General features: G+C 51.2%; 1 protein-coding gene across 1 annotated transcript in view; it reads right to left on the bottom strand.

The window, feature by feature from the left end:
- Positions 1-10,069, bottom strand: part of LOC119945865 (AP-3 complex subunit sigma-2) — a 57,496-nt gene extending 47,427 nt beyond the window's left edge. Inside the window, exon 1 of the mRNA XM_038767086.1 lies at positions 9,937-10,069. Coding sequence (XP_038623014.1) covers positions 9,937-10,005 — 69 coding nt within the window. The 5' untranslated portion in view covers positions 10,006-10,069. The remainder of the gene's footprint in view (positions 1-9,936) is intronic.
- Positions 10,070-12,379: the final 2,310 nt, after the last annotated feature.

The raw sequence follows: 12,379 nt of genomic DNA on the forward strand, positions 1-12,379 counted from the left end.
AGGAGCAGAGGGTGTGGGCTGGGATTAGAAGGTGAGAAGGGAGCCTTCTGTTCTCGATCTACACTCACTCCCTTGGTGACCTCATTCGCTCCCACGGCTTCAACTATCATCTCTACGCTGATGACACCCAAATCTACATCTCTGCCCCTGCTCTCTCTCCCTCCCTCCAGGCTCGCATCTCCTTCTGCCTTCAGGACATCTCCATCTGGATGTCTGCCTGCCACCTAAAACTCAGCATGTCCAAGACCTGTCTTCCCTCCCAAACCCTGCCCTCTCCCTAACTTTCCCATCACTGTTGACGGCACTACCATCCTTTCCGTCTCACAAGCCCGCAACCTTGGTGTCATCCTTGACTCCGCTCTCTCGTTCACCCCTCACATCCAAGCTGTCACCAAAACCTGCTGGTCTCACCTCCGCAATATTGCCAAGATCCGCCCTTTCCTCTCCATCCAAACCGCTACCCTGCTCGTTCAAGCCCTCATCCTATCCCGTCTGAACTACTGCATCAGCCTTCTCTCTGCTCTCCCATCCTCTTGTCTCTCCCCACTTCAATCCATACTTCATGCCGCTGCCCGGATTGTCTTTGTGCAGAAACGCTCTGGGCATGTTACTCCTCTCCTCAAAAATCTCCAGTGGCTACCAGTCAACCTATGCATCAGGCAGAAACTCCTCACCCTCGGCTTCAAGGCTCTCCATCACCTCGCCCCCTCCTACCTCACGTCCCTTCTGTCCTTCTACAGCCCAGCCTGCACCCTCTGCTCCTCTGCCGCTAATCTCTTCACCGTGCCTCGTTCTCGCCTGTCCTGCCGTCGACCCCCGGCCCACGTCATCCCCCGGCCTGGAATGCCCTCCCTCCGCACATCCGCCAAGCTAGCTCTCTTCCTCCCTTTAAGGCCCTACTGAGAGCTCACCTCCTCCAGGAGGCCTTCCCAGACTGAGCCCCCTCCTTCTTCTCCCCCTCCTCCCGCTCCCTATCCCCCCGCCTTACCTCCTTCCCCTCCCCACAGCACCTGCATATATGTATATATGTTTGTACGTATTTATTACTCTATTTTATTTGTACATGTTTATTCTATTTATTTTATTTTGTTAATATGTTTTGTTTTGTTCTCTGTCTCCCTGTTCTAGACTGTGAGCCCACTGTTGGGTAGGGACCGTCTCTATACGTTGCCAACTTGTACTTCCCAAGTGCTTAGTACAGTGCTCTGCACACAGCAAGCGCTCAATAAATACGATTGAGTGAATGAATGAATGAAGGGAGGTGAGGTAGGAGGGGGAAAGGTGTTGGAGAGCTTTAAAGCCAATAGCAAGGAGTTTTTGTCTGATACAAAGATTGACAGGTAACCACTGAAGATTGTTGAGCAGGGGGGTGACATGCCCTGAATGTTTCTGTATAAAGTTAATCTGGACAGCGGAGTGAAATATGGACTGAAGTGGGGACAGGCAGGAGATTGGGAGGTAAGAAAGGAGGCTGATGCAGTAATCTATGTGGGATTGGATGAGTGACTGTACTAACGTGGTAGCGGTCTCATCAACATCACTTGGTATTCACTGAGTGCTTACTATGTGCAGAGAACTATACTGAGCGCTTGGGAGAGCACAATAAACAATAGCCATCACCTTGGCGGACAGAGGGTTCCCTGGGACCAGTGACCGTGTTTGATTCAACATCCTTTTATCGTTACCACACTAGACTGATATTAATGCCTGTCTCCCTCTCTTGACTGTAAGCTGGCTGTGGGCAGGGAATGTCTGCAATACTGTTATATTGTACTCTCCAACTGTCCCAAGGTGACCCTTGGGTACCAGCCATCTCAAGGTCAAGTGCTATCTCTCGGCCACCTGAGCCAGCAAGCGGAACCCAAAAGTGAGGATGGGATACCGCCCCCACAACCAAAACTGCTAGATTGACAGCCCAAGCCAGCAATACAGAAGGTGTCCCTCACCCCCGTGCCAATCAAATTAGGTATGGAGGACAGGGGAGGGCGGAGATTGGATAAACTGAGGCCAGAAGATGGAACGGCCTAGGAGGACAGGTGATAAATACCTGTCGCCTCTGATCTTCTGGGGGCAGAACACTGAGACACGCAGCAGCAGCGGCCCACGTGTCTTTCTCTGCCCAGAAGGCCAGACGCCTGCTCTGCATCCAGTACCAACACACTGAGGAAAGGGCCGCGGGACCGGTGAGTGTCTCACCGAACGTTCGTGGGTAGGACCCAGGTGCCCCACTGCGGATGGGGAACACAAGTGGATTCCTCCCATGTAGGGAGAGCACATGGTGAAAGCTAGCCACCCACCAAGTGCGTGGGTAATGGAATGAATTCCTCCTGTGTGGGAAAGTAAGTGGATTCGTCCCCAGTGGGAAGTGCACATGGGTGAGAGCTTGCCGCCTCCCCCACGTATGATTGTGTTCCTCCCACTAGGGAAGCTCTAATATTACTAACTGATTACATTCCTCCTAAAAGGGAAGTTCAATCCACTGCGCCTAAACAGTAAAATAATTCCATTCATATCGTGGAATAAATGTTGTATAAAACTCAGGCCATCCATCCCCGGCCTCTCTCTCTCTCTCTCTCTCTCTCTCTCTCTCTCTCTCTGCCGAGCGGAGCCGAGCCGAGCCGATTATCGAATGAACCCGTCCCAGATAACGGGTGACACCAACGCACTTAATACAGTGCTCTGCATACAGTATGTGCTTAATTAACACGATTGACTGACTGAGAGCTCACTATAGATGGGGAACATATCTGCTAATTCTGTGGTACTGTAGTCTCCCAAGCACTTGGTAAGGGCTCTGCACATAGCAAACACTCAATAAATGACATCGACTGACTGACCGATAGCTATGCTCAAAGGAAGTCCTCAACAAGTTGTCAGGAAAGGAGCAGCTCTCTGGGAAAAAGCTTTGTAAAGAACAAGAGGTAAGTGGGAAAGTTTGGACCGTGTCTAACCTGATTAGCCTGTATTTACCCAAGCACTTAGTATGATGCCTGGCACACAGTAAGCACTTAAATACCATTTTAAAAATACAATAAAATAAAGAGAAAACAGCATTAGGAACTGCACACATAATAATAACTACTATTACTGTGGTATTTGTTAAGTGTTTAACTATGTGTCAAGCACTGTACTAAGCTTTGGGGTAGATACACACTAATCAGGTCAGATACAGTCCATGTCCCACGTCCTCCTCCAGGAAGCCTCACCTGACTAATCTCTCCTCTCCCTGTCCATTTCCCTGCATCACTTAAGCCCTTGAGTCCTCACTTCCTAAGCACTTGGTAACTCAGCCCACAAAACTTAGGTGGTACTCTGCTTTTTTTTCTACCTGCCATTTCTGCTCATGTTCAAGCCTTGAGGGCTTGGATTGTGTCTACTAATTTGCGTGTGTTCTCCCAAGTGCTTAGTGCAGTGCTCTGCACAAAAGAGGTACTCAGCAGATACTGAGTGACAGCAATAGTATGGACTAATACAAATATACACATATAGAGTTGAGATATGCATCGATCAAAACAAGTACCATAAATAATATGGAAACAGCCTGGCCTAAGGGAAAGAGCACAGGCCTAGAAGTCAGAGGGCCTGGGTTCTGACCACGGCTCCACCATTTGCCTGCTCTGTGACCTGGGGCAAGTCACTTCACTTCTCTGTGCCTCAATTTCCTCATCTGTAAAGTGGAGATTGAAACTATGAAGCCCATGTGGGACAGGGACTGTGTACAACCTGATTATCTTGTAACTACCACAGTGCTTAGTATGATAACTGGGCACATAGGAAGCACCGAACAAATAACATTAAAAATAAACTTATAACAATAATAGGCAACAGAGATGCCAGGATGGGAAGCATTAGATTGGGTGAGGAAGTTTCCCAGAGAGTAGAAGGAGGATGGGAAAGAGTGGGGGGAGGAGGAGGGCTGGGAGGAGAAGGAGAAGAAGAAGGAGGACTGGATGTGGACATGGAATGTGTCTGTTTATTGTTATTTTGTCCTCACCCAAGTGCTTAGCACAGTACTCTGGGCACAGTAAGTGCTCATTAAATCCCACTGAATGAATGAACGAAAAAATGGAAAGAGGAGGAGGGTCATGGGGAGTAGCACCCAAGGGATGTGGGTAAGGAGGAGCCCGGGGGGACACACCCTCCAGGTGGGTGGAGGAAGAGAGAACAGGATGAGGGCCAGGTTGGGGCGGGGGCTGAGGGTGGGGAGGGGAGATGAGCAGGAGGGCAGGGCCACAGGAATGGCCAAGGGGATAGAGCAGGGGGGCATGGAGTGATGGACGGCCAGACACAGACAGGAGAAGGGGCCCACGCAGGAGTTGGAGGGGAGTGGGGAGTGGACAAAACCAAGATCAGGAGGAGCTTGGGACTGTGGTGAGTTTGTGGGGGGTGCAAGGGATGTGCACTCTGACCTGGAACTCCCTCCCCTTTCATATCCGACAGAGCACCACTCTCCCTACTTTCGAAGCCTTATTGAAGGACATCTCTTCCAAGAGGCCTTCCCTGACTCAGCCCTCATTTCCCCTACTCCCTCTCCCTTTTGCATAATTTTTGCATTTGGATCACTACCCTTTAATCACTCCTCCTCAGCCCCTCGGCACTTCTAATAATAATAATAACTGTGGTATTTGTTAAGCGCTTACTATGTGCCAGGCACTGTACTAAGCGCAGGGGAAGATACAAGATAATTGGATCAGACACAGTCCCTATCCTATATAGAGCTCCAGGTCTCAATCCTCATTTTGCAGATGAGGTAACTGAGGCACAGAGAATTCATTCATTCATTCAATCAATCGTATTTATTGAGTGCTTACTATGTGCACAGCACTGTACTATGCGCTTGGGAGAGCACAATACAACAATAAACAGTCACATTCCCTGCCCACAATGAGCTTACAGTCTAGAGCCAGGGAGACAGACATTAATACAAATAAATTACAGATACGTACAGAAGTGCTGTGGGCCGGGAGGCAGAAAGAACAAAGGGAGCAATGCAGAAGGGAGTGGGAGATGAGGAAAAGTGGGACATAGTCAGGGAAGGCCTCCTGGAGGAGTTGTGCCTTTAATAAGGCTTTGAAGGGGGGAGAGTAATTGTCTGTTGGATCTGAAGAGGGAGGGAGTTCCAGGCTAGGGGCAGGATGAGGGCGAGGGGTCAGTGGTGAGACAGGTGAGACTGAGACACAGTCACAAGGTTAGCACCAGAGGAGTGAAGTGTATGGGCTGGGTTGTAGAAGGAGAGGAGTGCAGTGATGTACGAGGGGGCAAGGTGGTGGACCGCTTTAAAGTCAATGGAGAAGAGTTTTTGTTGGATGCAGAGGTGGATGGGCAACCAGTGGAATTTTGTGAGGAGCGGGGTGACATGCCTTGAACGTTTCTGTACAAAAACGAGCTGGGCAGCAGAGTGAAGTATGGACTGCAATGGGAAGAGACAGGAGGCTGGGAAGACAGCAAGGAGGCTGAAGCAGTAATCAGATACTCAAGTGGAGGAGGTAGATTTTGAGAGGAGGCAGGAGATCTCTAGAGATACTGCTGGGAAGGATGGGAGAGTTAAAGAGGGGGCTGAAAGGGGGAGGGACGGAGGAGGGGCGGGGTGATTCAAACGTGATGGTCTCAATTTTCTTAACAAAGTTGGTGGCCAGGTCAATGAGGGCAAGGGATCGGGGAAGCAGGGGGTACCTGAGGAGGGAGTTAAATGTCTGGAGCAACTGGTGAGGGTGATAGGCATGGGTGTCAACAGAGGTGGAGAAACAGTTTTGCCGGGCAGAGTTAAAGCAGGCAGGGATAAACCTAAGGTGGACAAAGTCAGCCTGATAAATTCCGCCAGCAGCGCCCTGCAGCTCAAGCACAAGAGCAAAGGAGGCGGACTATACTACGATCCAAGGCTGCGGGTCGGTGCTGAAGTGAAATGACTTGCCCAGGGTCATACAGCAGATAATTGGTGGAGCCGGGATTAGAACTCAGGTCCTTTTGACTCCTAGCCCCATACTCTATCCACTGGGCCATGCTGCTTATATACATATATGTCATTTATTTATATTAATGTCTGTCTCCCTCTGTATGCAAGCTGTAATGATAATAATAATAATAATAACGGTATTTGTTAAGCACTTACTATGTGCGAAGCACTGTAAGCTCCTTGTGGGCAGGGACCATGTGTTAATAATAATAATGTTGGCATTTATTAAGCGCTTACTATGTGCAAGGCACTGTTCTAAGCGCTGGGGGGGGGTACAAGGTAATCATGTTGTCCTATGGGAGGCTCACAGGGTTCATCCCCATTTTACAGATGAGGGAACTGAGGCCCGGAGCTGTGCCCAAAGTCACACAGCTGACAATTGGTGGAGCCAGGATTTGAACCCATGACCTCTGACTCCAAAGCCCAGGCTCTTTCCATTGAGTCACGCTGCTTCTGTGAAGTGCTTAGGACAGTGACCTATGTTCAGTAAGCACTCAGTAAATACCACTGCTTACTGAGTGACCCAGAAGAGTACGAGGTCAGGTGGCAGTGAGGGCAGTTTAGGTCAGGCCACGGAGGGCTGGCCCCATTAAGGGGCAGTACGGCAGGGATGGGCACAGGGCTGACCACCACCTCCCTCCCCCTCCACCACCTGCATACATACACACACACACACACACACACACACACACACACACACACACACACACACACACGAAGGCAGGAGATGGGCGGCACACACATACACCTACTGGACCGCACACATAGAAATAGCCTGGCCTAGTGGATTGAGAAGCAGCGTGGCTCAGTGGAAAGAGCCCAGGCTTGGGAGTCAGAAGTCATGGGTTCAAATCCCAGCTCCACCAATTGTCAACTGTGCAACCTTGGACAAGTCACTTAACTTCTCTGACCCTCAGTTATCTCATCTGCAAAATGAGGATTAAGACTGTGAGCCCCACGTGGGACAACCTGATCACCTTGTATCCCCCTCCAGAGCTTAGAACAGTGCTTCGCACACAGTAAGGGCTTAACAAATGCCATCATTATCATTATTATTATTATTATTAACCGCATACACACAAACACTGGGTTCCCCGCACATATAAGGAGGGACACACACATACACACGCACACATACCCTGGGCCCCACACACATGCCCAAGGCCACACATGCACATACATGTATACACATGTGCATACCCATACACTAGGTCCCATACGCATGTTCAGGGCCGCACAAACACAGACGTATACACACGTACACGCACTTGGTCCCATATACATGTACACGTAAGAGAAGCAGCATGACTCAGTGGAAAGAGCCCAGGCTTGGGAGCCAGAGATCAAGGGTTCTAATCCCGGCTCTGCCACTGGTCAGTCGGGTGACTTTGGGCAAGTCACTTCACTTCTCTGGGCCTCAGTGACCTCATCTGGAAAATGGGGATCAATCAATCAATCAATCGTATTTATTGAGTGCTTACTGTGTGCAGAGCACTGTACTAAGCGCTTGGGAAGTACAAGTTGGCAACATATAGAGACAGTCCCTACCCAACAACAGGCTCATAGTCTAGAAGGGGGAGACAGAGAACGAAACCAAACATAGTAACAAAATAAAATAAATAAATAGAATAGACATGTACAAGTAAAATAAATAAATAGAGTAATAAATATGTACAAACATATATACATATATACAGGTGCTGTGGGGAAGGGAAGGAGGTAAGACAGGGGGGATGGAGGGGGGGATGGGGGAGAGCAAGGAGGGGGCTCAGTCTGGGAAGGCCTCCTGGAGGAGGTGAGCTCTCAGTAGGGCCTTGAAGGGAGGAAGAGAGCTATCTTGGCGGATGGGCAGAGAGAGGGCATTCCAAGCTGGTGGATGACGTGGGCTGGGGGTCGACGGTGGGACAGGCGAGAACGAGGCACGGTGAGGAGATTAGCAGCAGAGGAGGGGAGGGTACAGTCTGGGCTGTAGAAGGAGAGAAGGGAGATGAGGTAGGAGGGGGCGAGGTGATGGACAGCCTTGAAGCCGAGGGTGAGGAGTTTCTGCCTGATGAGCAGACTGATTGGTAGCCGCTGGAGATTTTTGAGAAGGGGAGTAACATGCCCAGAGCGTTTCTGGACAAAGACAATCCAGGCAGCGGCATGAAGTATGGATTGAAGTGGGGAGAGACAAGAGGATGGGAGATCAGAGAGAAGGCTGATGCAGTAGTCCAGACGGGATAGGATGAGAGCTTGAGCGAGCAGGGTAGCGGTTTGGATGGAGGGGAAAGGGCGGATATTGGCAACGTTGCGGAGCTGAGACCGGCAGGTTTTGGTGACGGCTTGGATGTGAGGGGTGAATGAGAGAGCCGAGTCGAGGATGACACCAAGGTTGCGGGCTTGTGAGACGGGAAGGATGGTAGTGTCGTCAACAGTGATGGGAAAGTCAGGGACAGGGCAGGGTTTGGGAGGGAAAACAAGGAGTTCAGTCTTGGACATGTTGAGTCTTAGGTGGCGGGCAGACATCCAGATGGAGATGTCCTGAAGGTAGGAGGAGATGCGAGCCTGGAGGGAGGAAGAGAGAGCAGGGGCAGAGATGTAGATTTGGATGTCATCAGCGTAGAGATGATAGTTGAAGCCGTGGGAGCGAATGAGGTCACCAAGGGAATGAGTGTAGATTGAGAACAGAAGGGGACCAAGAACTGAACCTTGGGGAACCCCCACAGTAAAAGGATGGGAGGGGGAGTAGGAGCCTGCAAATGGGACTGAGAATGAACAGCCGGAGAGGTAAGAGGAGAACCAGGAGAGGATGGAGTCTGTGAAGCCAAGATCGGAAAGCGTGTTGAGGAGAAGGGGGTGGTCCACAGTGTCGAAGGCAGCTGTGAGGTCGAGGAGGATTAGGATAGAGTAGGAGCCGTTGGATTTGGCAAGCAGGAGGTCATTGGTGACCTTTGAGAGGGCAGTTTCCATGGAATGTAGGGGACGGAAGTCAGACTGGAGGGGGTCGAGGAGAGAGTTGGTGTTGAGGAGTTCGAGGCAGCGCGTGCAGACAACTCGTTCAAGGAGTTTGGAAAGGAATGGTAGGAGGGAGATGGGGTGATAACTAGAAGGTGAGGTGGGGTCAAGAGAGGGTTTTTTTAGGATGAGAGAGACATGGGCATGTTTGAAAGCAGAGGGGAAGGTACCAGTGGAGAGTGAGCGGTTGAAGATGGAAGTTAAGGAGGGGAGAAGGGACGGAGCGAGAGATATCATGAGATGAGACGGAATGGGGTCAGAAGCACAGGTGGCCAGAGTAGCACCTGAGAGGAGGGAGGAGAGCTCCTCTGGGGACACTGCTGGGAAGGATGGGAGAGTAGCAGAGAGCGCTGAGAGCCGGGGGGTTGGAGAAAGTGGGGGAGTGACTTTGGGGAGGTCGGACATGATGGATTTAATTTTATTAATGAAGTAGGAGGCCAGATCGTTGGGGGTGAGGGAAGGAGGAGGGGGAGGAACCGGGGGCCTGAGAAGGGAGTTGAATGTACGGAAGAGCTGACGGGGATGATGAAGACTGTGAGCCCCCCGTGGGACAACCTGATCACCTTGTAACCTCCCCAGCGCTCAGAACAGGGCTCTGCACAGAGTAAGCGCTTAACAAATGCCATTATTATTATTATTAAGGGTTCTAATCCCGGCTCTGCCACTTGTCAGCCGGGTGACTTTGGGCAAGTCGCGTCACTTCTCTGGGCCCCAGTGACCTCATCTGGAAAATGGGGATGAAGACTGTGAGCCCCCCGGGGGACCACCTGATCGCCTTGTAACCTCCCCAGCGCTTAGAACAGGGCTGTGCACAGAGTAAGCGCTTAATAAATGTCATCACTCATGCACAGGGCCGCACAGGGCCACAAACTGGGGCAGTCACAAACACAGACACACACACACACACACACACACACACACACTGGGTCCCCCCAAAGGGCTGCAGGCCCGTACAGGACACCCAGCCCCAGCCGCGGGTCGGCACTCACGAAGCGCTGGTAGAAGCGGACGAGCCGCGGCTTCCCGTGGTTGTTGAACACGAGGATCGCCTGAATCATCTTCTCTCGGGGTGGTCGTCGTGGTGATGGTCGTCGTGGTGATGGTCGTCGGGCGCTGCGCCCCGGCACTTCCGCCCGGTGTCCCCGCGTCCTCCGTCCCCCCGGAAACGGCGCCGCTGCGCGGGCCTCAGCTGACGGTCCGTCCTCTAATGCCGTCCCCCCGCTCCTCACCCCCACAGCCCTAGGCCAATCAATCAATCAATCGTATTTATTGAGCGCTTACTGTGTGCAGAGCACTGTACTAAGCGCCTGGGAAGTACAAGTTGGCAACGTAGAGAGACAGTCCCTACCCAACAGTGGGCTCACTGTCTAGAAGGGGGAGACAGACAACAAAACCAAACATACTAATAAAATAAATAGAATAGATATGTACAAGTAAAATAAATAAATAGAGTAATAAATATGTACAAACATATATACATATATACAGGTGCTGCGGGGACGGGAAGGAGGTAAGATGGGGGGATGGAGAGGGGAGAGGAAGGAAGGGGCTCAGTCTGGAAAGGCCTCCTGGAGGAGGTGAGCTCTCAGTAGGGCCTTGAAGGGAGGAAGAGAGCTAGCTTGGCGGATGGTTAGAGGGAGGGCATTCCAGGCCAGGGGGATGACGTGGGCCGGGGGCCGACGGCGGGACAGGCGAGAACGAGGCACGGTGAGGAGATTAGCCGCAGAGGAGCGAGGGTGCGGGCTGGGCTGGAGAAGGAGAGAAGGGAGGTGAGGTAGGAGGGGGCGAGGTTATGGAGAGTCTTGAAGCCAAGGGTGAGGAGTTTCTGCCTGATGCGCAGATTGACTGGTAGCCACTGGAGAGTTTTGAGGAGGGGAGTAACATGCCCAGAGCGTTTCTGGACAAAGACAATCTGGGCAGCGGCATGAAGTATGGATTGAAGTGGGGAGAGACACGATTGGGAGATCAGAGCCCCGGGCCCCCCAATCCAACATCTCCATGGGTCCCAGCCCCCCAATCCTACACTTCCATCAGTCCCAGCCACCCAATCCAACATCTCCATGGGTCCCAGCCACCCCAATATATCAGCCTTCAGCCCCCCAATCCAACACTTCCATGGGTCCCCGACCCCCAATATATAATAATAATAATGTTGGCATTGTTTAAGCACTTACTATATGCAAAGCACTGTTCTAAGCACTGGGGAGGTTACAAGGTGATCAGGTTGTCCCACGGGGGGCTCACAGTCTTCATCCCCATTTTACAGATGAAGTAACTGAAGCACAGAGAAGTTAAGTGACTTGCCCAAGGTCACACAGCTGATAAGTGGCGGAGTCGGGATTTGAACCCATGACCTCTGACTCCAAAGCCCATGCTCTTTCCACTGAGCCACGCTGCTTCTCATATCAGCCCTCAGCCCCCCATTCCTACACTTCCATCAGTCCCAGCCTCCCAATCCAACATCTCCATAGGTCCCAGCCCCCCAATATAGTCATTCATTCATTCATTCAATTGTATTTATTGAGCGCTTACTGTGTGCAGAGCACTATACTAAGCGCTTGGGAAGTGCAAGTTGGCAACATATAGAGATGGTCCCTACCCAACAACGGGCTCCCAGTCTAGAAAGGGGAGAAAGACAACAAAACAAAACATGTGGACAGGTGTCAAGTCATCAGAACGAATACAATTTAAAACAAAATGCACATCATTAACAAAATAAATAGCATAGTAAATATGTATGAGTAAAATAGAGTAATAAATCTGTATAAACATATATACAGGTGCTGTGGGGAGGGGAAGGAGGTAGGGTGGGGGGATGGGGAGGAGGAGAGGAAAAAGGGGGCTCAGCCTGGGAAGGCCTCTTGGAGGAGGTGAGCTCTCAGTAGGGCTTTGAAGGGAGGAAGAGAGCTAGCTTGGCGTATGTGTGGAGGGAGGGAATTCCAGGCCATCAGCCCTCAGCCCCCCAGTCCTACACTTCCATCAGTCCCAGCTCCCCAATCCTACACTTCCATCAGCCCCTAGCTCCCCAATCCTACACCTTCATCGGTACCAGCCTCTCAATCCAACATCTCCAGGCCACAGCACCCCACGCCCAATCCAACACCTCCATCAGTCCCAGCCTTCTGGAAGCCTTTCCCACCATTCATTCATTCAGTCACATTTATTGAGTGCTTACTTGTGCAATGCACTCTACTTAGAACTTGGGAGAGTATAACAACAGACACATTCCCTGGCCACAACGAGCTCCCAGGGTCCTGGAAGTTCCTTTTCCCAGAGCTGGAAGTGGGGAAGGGGCTGACAGATTCTCAGGGGCCAGTCACTGGCTCAATCAATCGATGCGATTTATTAATAATTTTGGTGTTTGTTAAGTGCTTACTATGTGCCAAGCACTGTACTAAGTGCTGGGCTAGAAACAAGGTCATTGGATCCCAC

Source organism: Tachyglossus aculeatus, chromosome 26 (assembly GCF_015852505.1).
Source record: "Tachyglossus aculeatus isolate mTacAcu1 chromosome 26, mTacAcu1.pri, whole genome shotgun sequence".
Classification (NCBI taxonomy): Eukaryota; Metazoa; Chordata; class Mammalia; order Monotremata; family Tachyglossidae; genus Tachyglossus; species Tachyglossus aculeatus.